Source organism: Cryptomeria japonica, chromosome 3 (genome assembly GCF_030272615.1).
Source record: "Cryptomeria japonica chromosome 3, Sugi_1.0, whole genome shotgun sequence".
NCBI classification, from domain to species: Eukaryota; Viridiplantae; Streptophyta; class Pinopsida; order Cupressales; family Cupressaceae; genus Cryptomeria; species Cryptomeria japonica.
In genome coordinates, this window is record NC_081407.1 from 198,792,767 (window position 1) to 198,812,294 (window position 19,528).

At 38.0% G+C, this 19,528-nt stretch overlaps 1 protein-coding gene across 2 annotated transcripts in view; it reads left to right on the forward strand.

Moving 5' to 3' along the window:
* Positions 1-19,528, forward strand: part of LOC131034250 (DNA-directed RNA polymerase 1B, mitochondrial) — a 76,695-nt gene that overhangs the window by 30,584 nt on the left and 26,583 nt on the right. For both annotated transcript variants that reach the window (XM_057965677.2, XM_057965676.2), the window contains 3 exons: positions 16,472-16,556; positions 16,803-16,955; positions 17,189-17,263. In XM_057965677.2, coding sequence (XP_057821660.2) covers positions 16,472-16,556; positions 16,803-16,955; positions 17,189-17,263 — 313 coding nt within the window. The remainder of the gene's footprint in view (positions 1-16,471; positions 16,557-16,802; positions 16,956-17,188; positions 17,264-19,528) is intronic.

Consider the following 19,528-nt stretch of genomic DNA (forward strand, 5'->3'; position numbering starts at 1 on the left):
GATGGCTGTAATTGAATGTGCTGAATTGTTAGTAATGATCAAGTCATCCACGTACACAACAAGAAAGAGGATATCATCACCGAAGAGTTTGAGTGTCACAGGGACTGCGCTGAAAATCACGTTCAACCAAATACTGATCAATCTTGAAGTACCAAGCCCGAGGGGCCTGCTTTAGGCCATATAGGGCTTTTACCAATCTACAAACCTGATGTTCCTTACCAAGAACCTTGAAGCCAGGAGGTTGAGTCATATAAACTTCTTCTTGCAAGTCACCATTGAGGAATGCACTCTTAACGTCCATCTGGTGAAGTTTCCATCGAAATTGAGCTGCAATGGCGAGAAGAAGACAAATGGTACTCATCTTGGTAGTAGGAGCAAAAGTCTTCTCGTAGTCAATGCCCTCCCACTGTTGTAAAACCCCGAGCAACCAATCTGGCCTTGTACTTATCCAAAGTACCATCTGCATGATACTTGACTTTGTCAACCCATTTACAGCTGATAGGTTTTTTCCTAGGAGGCAAATCAGAAAGAACCCAAGTGTTATTCTTCAGAAGACTATGGTATTCCGTCTCCATAGCCTTTTCCCACTCAAGAATGCCTTTAGCCTCGGAATATGTTTGGGGCTCATGAATGTTGTGGATGTTGGCCATAAGTGCAAGGTTGACTGTATTTTGTTGCTTTCTCTTGCAGCGAACTGATCTACCCTCAAGAAGCTCATCATCACGAAGATCTCCTATAGTCTTGGCCCACCATTTAGGCCTGAGGGTAGAAGTACCAACATCTAGCATTGGAGGAACAACATCCCCTGGAGTTGCTGGAACAAAGTCTTCTGGATGTGAATCCTATGAAAAATCAGGTCGTGCTGGATCAGTAGATTCCTCATCTTCAGAGTCAGAATGCTCTGAAGCCCTCCCATCATGGGAACCAAGAGGAAGACGAACACCAACATCAAGAGTTTGCATAGACGAAGTCGCAGGACTAGGTGTAGTAGGCATGAATGGACCAATAGTCTCATCAAACACAATATCACGACTGGAAATGAGACGATCTGTCTCCACATCAATCAACCCGTAGGCCTTGTGGTTGTCGCTATAACCAGTGAACATAAGTGTTTGGCTCTTTGAATCTAGCTTAGCATGCTTAGCGTCTGGAATCCATACATGAGCCGTAGAACCGAAGACTTTCAAATGGCCCACTTTAGGCTTGCATCCTGACCAGGCTTCTTCAGGAGTTATCTTCTTAACGACATGTGTAGGTGACCGATTCAGAAGGTAGACTGCAGTGTAAATTGCTTCAGCCCAGTATTTCTTAGGAACATTTCTATGTTCTATCCTAGAATGAGCCATTCCAGTGATGGTGCGATTCCTACGTTCAATGACACCATTCTGCTGAGGGGTGTATGGTGTGGTGAGTTGGTGTTTAATGACATGTGTAGCACAAAATGTAGAGAAGTCATTGGAACAAAACTCTCCCCCATTATCTGACCTTAGAGTGACAATTTGAGAACCGGATTCTTTCTCAACTAAGGCCTTAAACTGCTGAAATGTACTGAACACATCTGATTTATTTTTCAGAAAATACACCCACGTTTTGCGACTGAAATAGTCAACAAATAACAAGAAGTACTTGCAACCAGTAATAGATGGAGTGTTCGTTGGCCCACATACATCAACGTGAACCAACTGAAGGACCTTGGAGGCTCGCCAAGAATCACCATCCGAGAATGGTGTCTGATGCTGCTTCCCAGCTTGATAGGTTGCACAAACTCCATGATTTTGAGGTTGGATCTCAGGTAAATCCCGCAACCAAACCCTCTCGATATAACTGAGAGAGATAGTGCATGTTTAAGTGCCCATAACGGTGATGCCAAATTGTTCTGATGGATATACTCCTAGCAACCAAAGCGTTCTCCTGAGAATCACCAGAATCAGCAAGTCTACAAACCATGATCCTCAAGTCCCATAGCAATTGTAGTACAAGTCTCCCTATCAACAATGCTGCAGATGGACGAACTGAAGGTAACATCTAATTGAGGAGAATGCCTCATGATTTGACTGACGGAGAGGAGATTATGTTCCATGCTTGGAACATAGTAGACATCAAGAAAAATTAAATTTCTACCTCCTGAGTGAATCTGGACAGTGCCCTTACCAACAACTGTGTACTCTTCTCCTCTTCCGAAGATTACTGAATCTGAGAACGGTTCAAATTTTATGAACCAATCCCGACGATGAGTAAAATGTTGCGAAGCCCTTGAATTGATATACCAGGCAGAAGAGTGTACCGGATCTGTTGTTCTCTTGGCCATAAAAGCATAAAATGCAGATTCTTTCTGCTCAGAGTGTTCAGCGACATTTGCTTTTTTGTTGAGACCCTCCTTGCTTCTTCTGTTCAGAAGCCAATTGAATTCGACACTCCGCCTTCATGTGACCAAACTTATGACAATAATTGCACTGAATGTTCTTCTTCTTCTTGCTGTCTTGAGAAGAATCAGAGCCTTTCGGCTAAGAATATTGAACCTTCCCTTTGTCCTTTGCAGAAGATTTGTTAGAGAACGCTTGCTCGGTGGAGGTGTAACTGGTACTGCTTCCAAACTGCTGGCACCACCGATCTTGCTGTAAAAGCTTGTTACAAAGATCATAAAACTTTAAATTGACGTCAGTGGAAGTGATATTCAACGTTTCAATGAAATGCTCATAAGATTTTGGCAAACTCTTCAGAGTGATGACGATCTAGTCCTCTTCCTCCATTGTGTGACCAATCGCCTCAAGTTGGTCACAGATGTCCTTGATCTTGGTCAAGTGATCCTGCAGAGGTGTCCTTTCGTCCATCATAATCGAAAAGAGCATGGTCTTCAGAAATAATGCTCTGCTCTTGTTAGAGGTTTCATGGAGACTCTTCAAATGATCCCATATCTCCTTCGCAGTTTTGCCGGATGGTACCTGAGGTAGCTGCTCATCGGTGACAGAGAGTTTGATGAGCATAACTGCTTCCCGGTTGTGCTCATCCCATTTGTCTTGATTTTTTCTTGTAGTGGTTGGATGTTGAGACGTGCCTAGAACAACTGTATCAAGACATCAGTACTTAAAGATGGTCAGCATACATTGCTTCTTGGTGTTGTAGTTGCGGTCGTTGAAGTTTTGGCTGCTTTCGAGCATTATATTTGTCAGAGATGCCATCATGTACCGCGAGGTCGAACTAGGGAAGGCATGAATTCCAAGAGACAGAAACCAGCAGATGAAAATAGAGGGTTTTTATCCAAAAAATTCTGCAAGTCAGATTTTTAAGGTAGAAACTGAAACCCTAGCATAGTTTCGAGGCGGAAATATATTAGAAGACCCCCAAAAAACCGACAAAGACCCAAAAGAGCACTCGAAAAACCCACAAGGAATCTGTAATCAAATTTTTTTTCTGATCGGAAATGAAGGAGATAATTACAAAACCATAGCACGGTTTTCAAGGTAAAATTTTCTGAAGACCCAAAAAAATCCATTGACAACCTAGTTCAGATCTTGAAAAACCCACAGATTCTGCAACTGAAAAAAAATTTCAACTTGAAACAGAGGGTCAAAACCCTAGGCGGCAAAAAATTATAGATCTAGGATATTTTAACAGCGACCCATAAAATTGTGGGAAAAACCCAGGAGCCGTCATGATTAAAAACCACGGGTTGCGAAAAATCGCAACGTTTGACCTTCGCGTGACTGCAAACACGCGAAAAATCGTGGTAGAAAAAAACACAAAAAAATCGCGAAATCATTGCCAGAAATAACCCAAAAATCGAAAAAAAATGCTGTGTCACGATTTTACTATTGTGAAAAAAAAAGAAGCCGTCGGAAAAACAAAAAACCCTGGTCAAAATCGCGGAATAATGACAAACATGCAGGTAGACGTGAAAACGAGAGGTCGTGGTAGAGAACAACACGTGTTTTTTCACGAAAATCACGCAAAAAATAGAGAAACCCGATGCGAAACCCTCAATTTTTTTTTCTTAAACAAGTCCGTGATTTTTAGGGTTAGACAGACGCAAAAACCCTAGGCGCTGATACCATGTGAATAACAGATTCACGGGTTAAAATATCTTCATTCATTAAAATGAGGAAAAGTTACATTCATAGAAAAGTAAAATACTGTAGCTATTAATTAAATAAACTAACTGCTACTATAGACATTTAAGATGTCTAACAACACTAATTTGACCATTAACAGTACATAGAATTATTATTCTAACAAAAGAGAGAGGTGAATTGTATCATGGGAGATCGATTTGAGTGTTGTGGGACATAGAGTAGTATTCAATTGTAATTCCGTAGGCTCAATTGTAATTCCGTAGGCTTAACTATGTGTATGTGATCAAGTGGAGCAAGGGGCATATTGCATTCCACAATTCTATACGTATCATTGCTTTGTTCTAGCTTATAATAAGCATAATTTGGTAGTATTGCGTTTTCTACTACAAAAGTTGGTTTTACCCATTCAAGGGGTTTCTAGGATAAAATCTATTTAGCATTTATTTTGATTTTAAATAGCAAATCCCATATACGCATTGATTCTTAATTTCTACAAGCATTTTTTGATGAAATTATCTATCTAATAAGAAAAATGAACTCTATGACGATCGAATGTTTGCAAATAATTGAAGTCAAGGGAATTGATTTGGTCTTGGTTCGGTTCGGTAAGGCATTGAGCTTCGTAGTCACTGAAAATTCAATGCCCACAAAATATTGAAGTGGGCAAAAACATGATGTGGGCAAAAACTTGAGGTCAACTACTTAGAATCTAGAAGAAATTCCAACAATTTGAGATCCACCTTGAAGCAAGAAGATAATCTTGAGAAATGAATGGAAATAGGGTCAACTTGAACTGCACGCATGTAATTGGGACATGATGAATCATCTTCCATAACATCACCTTGACCAAAAGCACCCCTTCAACATCAAGAACCCAAGAGCTTGATGCTAGCTAATGGGGCAAAATAATAGCCCATGGATGATGCTAGTTAATGGAGCATTCAGAGGAAAGATTTAGTGGGTACTTGTTGTGACCTTTTCACACATTGCCCCATTTCAAATGGGGACCCCCAATTTCTGCTTTTTTAGGGCTCTTAGTTGCCAATCTTTGAGAGTCTAGGGCCATAGTTTCCAAGTGGTTATCAAAGTCTATTCAGGGAGTCAATCATCAGAACAGTGTTTAAACACCATCAAAGTGCTTAGAGGGCCCGAGGGACGAAAACACAATTGCTTAGGGTCAATTCTGACAACTTCCTATTTTTGTGGGATTCTGCATTTTTTGCTTTTTGCTTTTTCATTTTTTGCTTTTTTGGACCAATTCGGGAAGCAGCTTTTTCGCTTGCTTTTTTCCTTTTTTCCCAGCTTTTTTGAAAGTTGACCTAGGCTTGGGTTGCTCAGGTTATGGCAATAGGGTTCCAGTATTCGAAATGAATTTTTTTTATCTCCAAGTGTGAAAAGCAATGGAAAAGCATATGGGCTGGGCACTGATCCAAAAGTTCCAGACAAACATGAAGTATTGAGCAAGAAAATTCATTGTTTATGGCAAAGAGAAAGTTTCTAAATGGAGAAGGCAATGTCTTGTACCATAGCAAATTCTGCCCAAGGAAAAGTTGAGAATGGCTTGCCAATGCACAAACTCCGTCAAAGAGAAAGTTTCTAAATGGAGATGGCAGCACCTTGTGCCATAGCAAACTCCCCCAAGGCAAAGATGAAAATGTCTCAACTGCACGAGTTCCCCACAAGGCAAAAATGAAAATGTCTCAACTGTACATGAGTTCCCCCCAAGGCAAAGATGAAAATGTCTCAACTGCACATGAGTTCCCCCCAAGGCAAAGATAAAAATGTCTCAACTGCACATGAGTTCCCCCCAAGGCAAAGATAAAAATACCCCCCCACACCCCCTCCACCCCCCCAAGGTTGAAAGAATTGGCTTACCAAGTGCTAAAGTCCACTAGGAAGAGGTAAAGTTTGGTATGAGAAGGCATGAAGTCCGCCCCCAAAGAGAAATATGTCTTGATCAATGGCCAAGTCCGCCTAGGAAAAGCATTAACATGGCTTGAAAACACTTCAACTCCTCCCAAGTCATTATTGGTAATATCCTAGCAAGTGCTGAAGTCTGCTTGGGAAAAGCACAAAATGTCCTAACAATACATGATGCCTGCCCAGCACTTAGCATGAAAATGGCCTAGCACATCATGAATTCTGCCCAAGTTTAAAGTAAAATGTCTTGCCAAGGTGCCAAGTCCACCAAGGTTGGAAAAGAGAATTATCATAACACCTAGCCAACTCCGCCCAAGGAAAAGCAAACATTGGCATGGCAAAGGGTAAAGTCCGCCTAAGAAAGGATAGACATGGCGTGAAGACACCTAAAGTCTGCCCAAGGTCAAACCAAGAGAATGGCATAACATATGCCAAAGTCCGTCAAAGCAAAGTGAAACATGGCTTAAGGTCACATGAAGTCAGCCATCTTGAGGTTGGAAATAGCATGACACTACATAAAGTCCGCAAAGATCATAGAAAGAATGTCCTAGAGCATGGTAAAGTCCGCCATGGATGAAGAGTTGACCAAGTTTGGAAAGTCAAAGAAATTTGCCCAACACTAAGAAAAATTTCTGAAAACACATGAAGAATCTAGAAGATTCCTTTGCCAACACATGGATAAGATGAAGATAAGGTGTGTAAGTGGCGCCAAGAGTGAAAATAGAAAGTTTCCTTTGAAATCTTTTGAAGGGATTAAGTTGCCATTTTGAGGAAGATGAGAAGAGGACTAGGTTCGATAAATCCATGAAAGAATGTAAAGATGCTAAAAATTGAATTTTTCAACCTTTATTAATTTCAACTTGCCATTTTCATTCTCATTCTTTCTCTAGTTCGAAAGCGAAAGGTCTCTCTCCCCCAAGTTCAAGGAAAGAAGATTTTTGAAGGCAACAAGTGGATTTCTTTAGAAAAGAAGGAATTAATCAAGAATTTTCAGAAGTGAAGGCATTTTTTTTTTCAAAGAATTCAGTCAAAAGTATAAATTGAAAGTTTAAAAATATGGGTTATTGACTGATTTCCTTCGTTCTTTTCTTTCTCAAACACTTTTTTTCAGAAATTTTATCAAGTGTTGAGCAGATTTCTTCCATATTACAGTCTGATTTTTTTCATAGTTTTTTATCTTATGATAGGCTGAAGGTCCAAATTCAAGACAAAAGAGTTCAAAAACCAGGATTAAAATCTTAAAGTTTATTGAAAGTAATATTCATTTTTTCCATGTCTCTTTCAAGTAGTAGATGACCACTCAGGGAGGGCTTTCGAGAAAGGTCCAAATGAAATTTGCAAACAAAGGAGTACTGCCTGAGTCCAAAATCACTTCAAAGTGGAAAAAGGTTGGAGACACCAACCTTGGTCATGTGGATTTCAAGGAATTCAGAAGAAAAATGTACGAGCAAGATGGTTATTTGCCCACACCAATTGCTTGACGAATGATGAGGAATGACATAACCTAGGTAGCTGGATTTCCACCAGCCATGGAATGTGCAATACACTATAACGTCCAAGAAAGGCAGATCATTACACCTGACGAGAGAGTATTGGCTTACCTTGGAGAATTGGCTATCCAGGAGGCATTTGGGATTCCAAACTACAACCGAACCTCATTCAAAACCAAGGAAGAAACCACAAAAATCTATGAAGACCAGCTTGAACCTTGTGCGACAACTATCAATATGCTATGGATGGAGAAGCCAAGGGCCACCTATAAAAAGATGCCAAAGAAGCTTCTTCACACTGATTTCAAGGAGGATTATGGAGACATTATTTTGCTACCGAATAGAGTAATGGGCAGCCCTCAGGGTGCGCCAATAGGAGACGTGGATGTATTATTTTGTTGATGAGATTACTTCAGGGGTCAAAATGTTCAATTGGGCTAGGATAATTAGCAATAACCTAGATGAACAACTGAGAAATTTGGAGAGGACAAGGTCCTTCTACACGAGTTCCTACATCATTTACCTACTGGCTAGAAATTATAGATACACAGGATTGATTTGCAAGGGTGTAGTAGGTTACGGTGAGAATGAATTCAAGGCATATGACTGTTACCCACTGCTACAACTTCATGAAAAATCCCATTTCAAATGAGTGAATGATGCATTTTTAATGTACATCACTAGGATGATGCAAGGAGAAACTCATCAGAGGCTCACTCGGTAGGCCAAGGACATGGTAAGCAAATTTGGATCCTAGTTTATTCAGTAGCCAAGATTCACTATTCAGTAGCCAAGATTCACATATTTAAGAGTTTAGGGATTTACTGGATGTCCTTACAGACTTCCAATTTATCCCATCAATAGAATGATATTGCTTGAAATTCTCAGGCAATTGGAAACATATGAGGGCTTCCATAGAGCAAAGCACAAGACTGCAATTTCCTCTCCATTTTTTATTGGAAATATGTTGGAATCCTGTTCAACGACACAAGGAGCTGAAGGTGCAATGCTAGAGATGCAATGGTATCCATTCATCTTCTACCGATCTAGAGCTAATTTTGATCCCCACAATTTTCAATTGGTTAAAAGAAAGGGAAGAGAGTTGTAAATGAGGGGCCTGCTAAAAAGAAACAAAGATCAGAGCCATCCCATTTTGCAACATCAATAAATTTGAACGACGTATTAATTCTTGAGGATGAACCAATGGCTGAGAAGAAGATTCCTTTTGCAATTCATGAAGGAAATATAGAATCAATCTAGCAAGAGGATCAAGAGCTTCCATCTCCTTCGAATATGGAGATAATCGAGTCAGAAAATGAGATGGATATCCTAGACGAAGGATTCCAAGAGGGAATGATTTCTGCTCTTCAAGAGGTTGAGGATAATCCATGTGTAAAGAGTTATCGGGAAGAGGAAGGTGTTGAACAACCCACAATTCCTGATTGGTTAAAAGAAAGGATGAAAGTAAAGGCGCCTATGGAAGTTCAAGAAGAAGATGACATAGCTGATTTCTTGGCTAGGTAAGGAAACGTTGCAGTAAGGAAGACAGCCAAAAGGTTTTTCCACAATTCAAAGGGACAAAACAGGTTGTTCAGTTCAAAGCTGTGCCAAAAGTTGATAAGGCCAAGGAAGATATCACTCCTCAAGAATATGAAATTGCAACTATCAACTTAGGCCCAACCACCAAAGGACAAGAAGTTGAGGACTTGGATAATATGGGCATTTCCATCAAGGCAAGATCGGCAAAAGAAATAGAAAAGAAAAGGGAGTGCAAAAAGGAAGTTGAGCAATTAAAAAAGTATATCCAACACTTGACCAAACCTATTGATCAAGGGGATGCACTAGCTCCTCCACTCTTGACTCTTCCACAAGAAACCATTGAAGATTTTGAAGAAAGAAAAGTGATAGCTAGAGAAGCTAAGGAATGGATGGCAGATAACAATAATTACGCTGTCACATTCGTGGAAATGTTGATGTTGGCATATGGACAAGCTTCTTCTTTGCTCTCCAAAATTGCAAACATGGCAGAAACATGGGAAGATCTTTAGGATATTTAGGATAGAATAATCCCATGCCTAAGGGTGTTGAAAGGGTATCCAAACAAGAATTGATAGGTGGACACGTGATTGCAGTTAGAGCTGTATATGATTTCAACAGATGGTATTGGGCATTAATTGCACGAAATGAAGTTATGGAAAAAGTAAAGGTTGATAGCATCAAAGTTGAGCATATTAAAGAAATTTAAAACAAGTTTTTCCTTGTGGTTGCTGATATACTTGGGAAAGAAACAATCCGGGAAAATGAAATGCAAATGGAAAATTTAAAGCTCAAAACTCACGAAAATTTCTTCACTATCATAGGGCCAATCCTTAAACAAAATTTCACTAAGGCATCAAGTTTCTTGTCCATCAAAGATGCTTTCTAGAAATAGGAATTGGAATGGGAAAATGCTTTTGCTACATATGCAGATGACATGGACGGAATGGAGTTCAAGATGAATATGCTGCCACATGTCACGATGGAAGAGGTCAACCCTATTGTGATCAGATTTATCAAACAAGCTGTTGTGGAAAGAGGATAAGGATGCACCTTCCTAGAAGATAGCTCCTCGTGTCACTTGTCTTTCATGCATTAGTTCTTATTGCTATTATGGGAAACCCTAATTAGGGTATCTATGTTTTGATCTCGGCCGTTGATCACTGTTTGATCTGGGCCTTTCGTTTGTTTTCAGAAACTCTATATAAGGCCCTCTTCTCTCATTTTATGGTGTGGAGAGATTTATGAGATTGTTGCTAAGAGCTATTTTGATAATAAAAGTTCATTTGCATTTGCTTTGAATCCTTATTGTTATCACATGGTTGCATGGTTTCATGTTTTCTTCAACTTAGAATAGATTTGCTTTACAAAGTTGTGAGATGAATGGAAGATTTGATAGTATATATTGGTGAAATTGTTGCTCATATTTTTTTTGAACAAATAATTTTTGTTCATTGTGTAAAGCTAGCCTGAGCTTATTTTGTGGATGCTTTAACTTCTACTTTGGATAAATATTGTTCACTTGATGGTATTATTCACAGTATGAAAATCTTTAGCACAACCCTTGAAGATTGCACGTACATTGTGTAGTTGTCCTTAGTGTGGCAAAGGAAAGCGTGGTTATTGGTTTCACCTAATCTTTACCGTTCTTAAATTCTTAGGAGTAGTATAGAATTTCTAAACCCTTTCCTTTTTCCCCTTTTCTGAAGTCTAAATTGAGAAAATACCAAAAAACAAAGCAGAAAGTTTTCATTGTGATTGAAATTCACAAGTCCCCCTTGGATTACCAACATACATAACCCAAGAAGCTATATTCAACATTAAAGTTGCTAGTTCACAGTGTAAACCTTGGAAGTGCCATATGATCTTTGCAATCTTAGCATACACGGTGATTTTATTCAAGAGAGGATAGAGTGTCTTTTGGGCATCTTTATTCTGTGTTCGGTGTGTCATAAAACACTCACCAACAGTACCTTAGATGATGGATTATGTACCTTGGTGAGGAATTTTTGGAGCACTTGAAGGACAAAGTTTTGGTGCATTTGTGCAATGGAGTGTTGAAGCACTTAGGTTGATGGAGCTGTGAGTCATTTGTGCAATGGAGTGTTGAAGTACTTAGGTGGATGGAGTGGTGGGGCACTTAAATGAATTTGTTTGGTCGAACTTAAACAATGAAGCTTTGGGACACTAGGGTGATGGAATTTTGGATATTGACAAGGGTGAAAAATGTTGGATGATATCTGTCATGATCCCTCTCTGATACCTCCTCAAATCTGATATATATCACTGATTAGAAAATTGTCTTGTTTATAAGATATCACAATTTTCTTATATCTAGCTGACCTCCTTGAGTTTGATGAAAATAAGTGAAAAGAAAAGCTGGCTGATCCTTATGTGAATGAAAACAAAGGGGATAAAAATGGCTGATGACTGACCGAGCCTTGAGGAGGCAAAGTAGTTTGAAAGCAAAAGAAAATCAGTAACATAAGGGCTGACTCATATGCTGACCAAACCCAAAACAAAGGCATATATATAGGCCGAGGCATAGGACAATTGGGATACAACAAGCAAGGATACAAAAAAATCACATTTAATTATTGCAGAGCAGCGAATCCTAAACCTGCACCAGTATACAGTGATCCATATGTTTGAGGCATTGATTATTATAAATGATTAGCAGACACGGCAGCGTTTAAGTTTTGGAAGGGGAGCAATATAGTTTAGAAGATAAAAAGACAGAACCTTTCAGCAATAAGAGAAGGATATAAAAATAGAAGACCTTGATTGTAAAAGGGCATTGAAGAACAGATCTGATATAAGATTCAGGCATGCAGCTCTTGAGCATTATGCAAGTGATATGAAGTAGTAACTCTTGTGGTAGGCGGCATAATGTAAATCTATATATAACTGCTCACATATGAACAATATGTATGGAACCTAATGATATTATATTACTATATGATCCCTTATATAAGGAATATAGACAATAATGTGTAATTCCTCATATGTCTGTTTAAATGCTGCAAACAGCCATGATAGGGATAGTGAGGGAATACAAGGAGGGGAAACAGTTATGAGGCACTCTTCTAAACACACCACCACATGGTGGTGACTGATAGCTATGAGGCCAAGGGGGTGCAAGGAGTGCCCCGCCCTTGGGCTTAGAAGGGAAGGATGTTCCAGACACCCTATTGTAGTCTCCCCCAAACTTCTACCATGGTTGACTATTGGATTAAGGAAACCCAGTCATAGGAAGGAGAATAAGGGTGACAGAAAGAGGGGGAACAGCGATAGGATTCCTCACTAGGTACACCACCTCATATGAGATGGCAAAAGGCCATATGAGGCCAAGAGGGATGGTATAACTGCTCTTGGGCCTAGGGTAGAGGATCACTTTGGGCACACTATCACATATCCTTATCCAAGTTTCATTATGGTTGAACCCAAACAATAAATTAGATAGGTTATATGACTAAGATAATTATGAATATATGATCTTTATCTCTAGTAATGGTTGATCTTGTGAACTGTATCTTCAATATTTGCCTAACATGATCGCAGGATCTCAACAAAGATCTATCTTGCTTTACATCCTTTTGGTATAATTTATATATCTAACTATATTATGTTCCCTGTTTTATTGAATTTATGATTCTAGGGCAAAATCTAGGGAAATCCCAAAAGGGGACATTACAAATGGCATCAGAGCATTGATCCTGCCAGCCTGCAGGGTAAAGATAAATCAATAGACGCATTCTAGTCAATGAGAAGGGATCTAACAACATGTGTATTTGCGTGTATGCTTCATGTCTACAGATATTCATGTGTATGCTTTGTGTTTGGTTCATACTTGATGTGTTTCAAGCGTGTCTACCCCATGAGTATCTATGATTACGGTAAAAAAATTCCTATCATCATGAGATTTCTATTTTTTTGGTTGATCTAGAATATGAGGATGTAGATATGTGTCATGCTACAAATCCTCATTTTAATATATTTGTTCTTTGTTTAACGTTAAGAGATATCTATGATGTGATGCAAACTTTGGGACAACCTAATCGAAGTGATGAGAAACAAGGATGAGGGAAACTTAAAAACCTTGCCAACTCTAGATAACTAGGGTAACATCAGAGTTACACAGCAGAAGCTAATAACACCACAAGCTCTAAGGGTTGGTTTGGGATCATCATAGTAGCAAAAGGATACAATGGATGAAATGAAAACTAACTTGGGAAGGGTGGACTGTCATGCCCCAAACCTGACGACTCCTCAAATCTGATATATATCACTGATTAGAAATTTGTCTTATTTATAATACATCACAATTTTCTTATATCTAGCCGACCTCCTTGAGTTTGATGAAAATAAGCAAAAAGAAAAGCTGGCTGACCCTTATGGGAATGAAAACAAAGGGGATACAAATGGCTGAGGGCTGGCCTGGCCTTGAGAAGGCCAAGTAGTTTGAAAGCAAAAGAAAATCAATAACATAAAGGCCGACTCATATGCTGACCATACCCAAAACAAAGGCATATATATAGGGCCAAGGTACAGGACAATTGGGACACAACAAGCAAGATACAAGTAAAGCACATTTAATTATTGCAGAGCAGCGATTCCTAAACCTGCACCAGTATACAGCAATCCATATGATTAAGGCATTGATTATTATAAATGATTAGAAGAACAAGGCAGTGTTTAAGTTTTGGAAGGGGAGCAATATAGTTTAGAAGAGACACCGCCCTTCAAGAAAGGATGGCCGCCTAAAAAGACACAACCTTTCAGCAATAAGAGAAGGATATAAAAATGGAAGACCTTGATTGTAGAAGGGCATCAAAGAAGAACAGATCTGATATAAGATTCAGGCATGTAGCCCTTGAGCATTACGCAAGTGATTTGGTATGAAGTAGTAACTCTTATGGTAGGTGGCATAATGTAATTCTATATATAACTACTCACATATGAACAATATGTATGCAACCTAATGATATTATATTACTATGTGATCCCTTATATAAGGAATATAGACAATAATGTGTAATTCCCCATATGTCTGTTTAAATGCTGCAAGTGCAAACAACCATGATAGGGATAGTGAGGAAATATAAGGAGGGGAAACAATTATGAGGTCCTCTTCTAAGCACACCACCTCATGGTGGTGATTGATAGTCCCATGAGGCCAAGGGGGTGCAAGGAGTGCACCACCCTTGGACTTAGAAGGGAAGGATGTTCCGGACACCCTATTGTAGTCTCCCTTAAACCTCTACCATGGTGGACTATTTGATTGACGAACCCTATCATAGGAAGGAGAATAAGGGTGAGAAATAGAGAGGGAACGGCTTTAGGATCCCTCACTAGGTACACTACCTAATATGAGATGGCAGAAGGTCACATAGGCTAAGAGGGATGGTATATCTGCTCTTGGGCCTAGGGTAGAGGATTGCTTTGGGCATCCTATCACGTCTCCTTATCCAAGCTCCATTATGATTGAACCCAAACAATAAATTAGATAGGTTATATGACTAAGATAATTATGAATATATGATCTTGAACCCTAGTAATGGTTGATCTTGTGAATTGTATCTTCAATATTTGCCTAACATGATTGCTGGATCTTAACAAAGATCTTTCTTGCTTTGCATCCTTTGGGTAAAAGCTATATTTCTAACTATATTATGTTCCCTGTTTTATTGAATTTGTGATTCTAGGGCAAAATCTAGGGTAATCCCAAAAGGGGACATTACAATATCTTAGGGTCAATGCAATAAATTGATTATAAGTGGTTAAGAATCTAACTACTTTAAGTGTTGTAAGCTATTTACATGCCTTTTTGCAGACAAGGTTGGAGTTTAGGAAGTTATTAGATATATATGAAACCTGCAAGAAGAAGCATTTAGGGGAGAAACATAGTGGAGATCTGAAATAGTTGGAGAAGAGGCATACAATGTTGGCGACTACTCCAGAAGCAAACTCATGAGCTCATGTAGTTTTTTATCATAATATTTTTTTTAAGGCATGAGAGACTTCACATCCCAATTCATGCTATATTAAACAGTTTGATATGTATATAATTCAGTTCAGCGAAGCTGAAAAAATCTGTTTTGGAACACAGGGTTATGCTGGTTTACTAATGTCGCTCATTGAAATTCAGCAGGAGTTTTTCCCGGCCAACCTGCCCCTGCCCTTACAGGGGTTTGATTGGCTGCCTCAGTGATCACAGCACGGTATGTATCTTACCGTTCAACGGTTACATTAAATTGGACTTTTTATAACTTTTCCAGGCCAACTGATAATCATCTGTTTGAATGTTTTCAAATTTGGTCTAATCAAATCTCTCTTTCAATTTTTCGTTTCATTACCCTGACAGTAATAATCCTTTTGCTAAATTCAATGTGGACATTCACCAGGCCTCATTAGTTGGGGTGTGCCACATCCAGCTAGTCGGATGCAGTATTATACTCAATTTAAAAAATTTGTCATGTTTGCTTGGATTTGAATGTAGGGCTGCGTGTGATTGTTTTTTGGTTTGGAAATCCCCTCATTTTGGGGTAACATTTGGCTTAGTTGCCAGGACCAAGGGCCATTTATTATACAAATCAGACTGTTTAATATAGGTTCCATTTATTTCACTTCATTACAGGTTTCTAATTCCTAATCATGCCTCTCAAACATGGCAAGAACTTGCCAAACTTGTGGCTTTTTGGTCAATGAGTAAGTTATTTGCAATTTGCAAGCCAAGTTTGCTGAAAAATGACATGCACCATGAAGGTTTGGTTGGCCTCAAAAGCCTTGATTTGGGCTTGGTGGCTAGGACTTCAGCCCTCAATATCCCCCATATTGTCACAAATAACAAGTAATGTGCTTGGTGCACTATCCTTCTACTCCACTGTGGGCTACTCCCACCTTTGATTTTAAAAACCAAAAGGAAAAAAAATCCTGTTTTGGGCTGGCGGATGAAAAAGCAACATTTTCCCCAGTAATTTGGCTTGAAATAACAAAACATCATTTTTTCCATATTTCTATGAATATTTGAGCATGTTTTAGTTTCCCATATCTTTCGTGATTAAATTCCGAGTAATTGTTCCATTTATAGTATTGGTTTGCTATACCAGTCCTATAATTCCAACTAATGTTACTATGATCAACATTGACCTACATGTTCTCTAAATTCATTCTTCATGCTTACGGTTTACCATGCATTATTTAAAAAATTATTTTACACAGTTACGTATTTTGCAGAGTTTGAGTTTTCAAACTATGCCTAATATAAAAACTACCAACTTCCCAATTGTCTTCCTTTTCAAAGCTGTTTTATTGTCCTATGTACAAGCAACTGACCTCATGTTCATTCAAGACGTCTCAGTCTAAGCACATTGAATTGAATATTCATCATTTTACAGATTTTTTTTTGTCTTGAACTCAATGCATCTGAATTTTAACTTTTTGTTAATTGCTAAGGGTGGATGAAATCATGAGAAAGGATGCACTGGAAGATCCTGAAACAAGCCATAATGCAGAGAATGCCAGGCTATTACTTGGGCAGGTCAATTTACTGGTTTCCTATTTTCTGCTTTCATTTGCTTGCATTCCAACATTTTAGATCTCGGAATCACTCAGTTCAATATCATCTGACCAATGATGATACAATAGATTCTTCCATTCAAAATATGCCATAAACATTGAATGAAGAAAATAGCCACCAGAAAATAGATGTCTAAAGGAATTTGCTTGCGGAATATTTCTGTAACAATCATTATAAAGCAGCTATCTCAGTGTTTGACTTGTACAGGTTGACAGGAAATTAGTTAAGCAAACTGTTATGACTTCAGTTTATGGAGTGACATATATTGGAGCTCGTGATCAAATAAAAAGGAGGCTAAAAGAAAGGAGCTGCATTGCAGATGACCAAGCACTATATTATGCATCATGCTATGCTGCAAAAGTAAGGGAAAAGATGTATATAACTTTTTTAATAGGAGAAGATATGGACTTATCATAGTGGACTTCTCTCATGCTTTTTGATGTTTTGTTAAGTGGCTTGATTTTTCTTTAATAAGTTTTAGATAAATTGAAGAATTCAAGCTATGTGGTACATACATCAACATAATTATCTCTAATAGATTTGTCAAAGTTCATTCCGAGATATAACTGACCGGGCAAGTTCTATGGTTACAGACAACTCTATTTGCATTGGGAGAAATGTTTAATTCTGCACGGGATATTATGACTTGGTTGGCTGACTGTGCTAAGGTATTTGCTTCCCTTTAGCTAATTATCTATGGCCAAGTTGCATGTATTTTGTACTTAAGTTCAATACTGACACTTGTTAAAGAACCTGTCTATGTGTTCAGTAATTTGTTTAGTCTCTGTGGTTCCGTTTGCATGTAGATTACATTAGTCAGTAGTTTGTGCATAGAAAATTGATAGTTGTCTAATAATAGCCACATTACTATCTTATGGGTGTGAAAACATGTGAGATAATAAAACAAATATATGGACTAATAATAGCCACATTACACACTGATGGTCATGGAATGCAACATCATTACCGTCCTTTATTGGTTTGTTCTTTGTTCAGATTAAGCTAATGCTTAGATCTCCAGAGAAAATGATGGCAACTGTTAGAATTTACAAAAGATATTTTTGTCTTCAGATTATCTACTTAATTCGTTGAGTCTCTGTGGTTCTGTTTTCATGTAGATTAAATTAGTCAGTAGTTTGTCCATAGAAAATTGATAGTTGTCTAATAATTGCCGTATTACTATCTTATGGGTGTGAAAACATGTGAGATAATAAAACAAATATTTGGACTTTCTCTAAATATAGGAAGTGTACTAGGGCTGTAATATCCAGTACTAAGAATCAGGTTGAGAAGCAACATATAATTGACACCCTGATGGTCATGGAATGCAACATCATTTCTATCCTTTATTGGTTTGTTCTTTGTTCAGATTAAGGTAATGCTTAGATCTCCAGAGAAAATGATGGCAACTATTAGAATTTAGAACAGATATTTATGTCTTCAGATTATCTACTTAATGCCAACCAAGGTTTTTGAGACAAGATCCACAGTTACTCTAGTCCATTAGCCCATCTTAGCAATCTTTGCAAAATCAATCACAAAAACATGCAATGACAAAACAAATTGGGAAATACACAAGATATGGATGATACAAACTTACAAAAGAAAGAACTAATTATTGCTTTAGTACTGAGATCTTGAATCTAGATGAGGCACAACTCATCAATTTATACACTATGAAGGCCTCCTTTAGTTTAATCTCGTCACCATCCCCATTCTTTATATAAGGTGTATCAGGTTCAATGCAACTGCACCATAAGGTAGGACCCATAAATTAAGGAAACCAGGTTAATTGATAATGCACCTAAAGCAAGCCCAATAATATGATACCTTCATCTTCACATGGAGGGAAGAAAGAATATGCCTATCAAACAAATTATCTTCTCAAACAAATCAGTCCTTGAAGCAACCAGGAAGAATTACTACACTCCAATATGTCAAGACTCAAAACCAACATGCACAAACTCTCCATGTAATGTTCCCTTTTTGAAATAGGATTTAATAATAACTAATAATAAAAATTAATAATAATAATAATTAAAATAAAATATAATATAATTATAAAATATAAATTTAATTAAGTTTAATGAATGGTCAAAGGGAATGAAATAAAGAGTTATGACTATTGGAGGATTAAAGGTATAAAAGGAGTGAATCAATCATCAACTTGGGGAGGAATGGAGGAAAAGATAAGTGACTTGACGAAATATAAAATAAATAATAATTTTCAAAAGACAGCAATTAAGGATGAATAGTTGTGACCTTTCAAAGGGTAGAAGTGAAAAGGTATGACACCCTCCCAATTTTAAGATATAAAAAGGAGATCAAGTCAATTGGAGAGGCATCAATTCAGATCATAACAATCGAGAGCAGAAATTCAGAATGACTATCAGTAATAAAGGAATCCAAGAGATTTGGAAATAACTTTATTATTCCTTAAGGCAGCAATTAAGGGTTGTGACCCAATTCTTGTGAAAGGTGGTGACTCTTTCACCAATGAAATATAATGAATAGATCATTCCAAGGGATCGATCATCACTCTATCATCTAAGATGGTGACTCTTTCACCATTAAAATATAAAAGATAGATCATTCCAAGGAGACATAAGGGGCTCTTCTTCTTTCGTTGAGCCATAAATATGAGGATTAGGCAATGTTGAGTTCATAGTTCTAGTTTTTTGTTCCTTGTAAAACTTTCAATGTGCAACTTTCCTTGGAAGGTATTGTGTCGAATAAGGAATTGCAACATATTGTGAAGTTGGTGTGTGCCATTTTTTGCTACTATAACATTATTGTAGGACATGTGCCAATTATTGGTGATAAGTTGAGTGGCCCATTATTGTAGGCTGCAGTCTAACACAAATAAGCTACTAGACGGATAAAAATAAATTTGGAAAAGGAAAGTTGCAAGGTTTTATTAAATAGTAGATGAA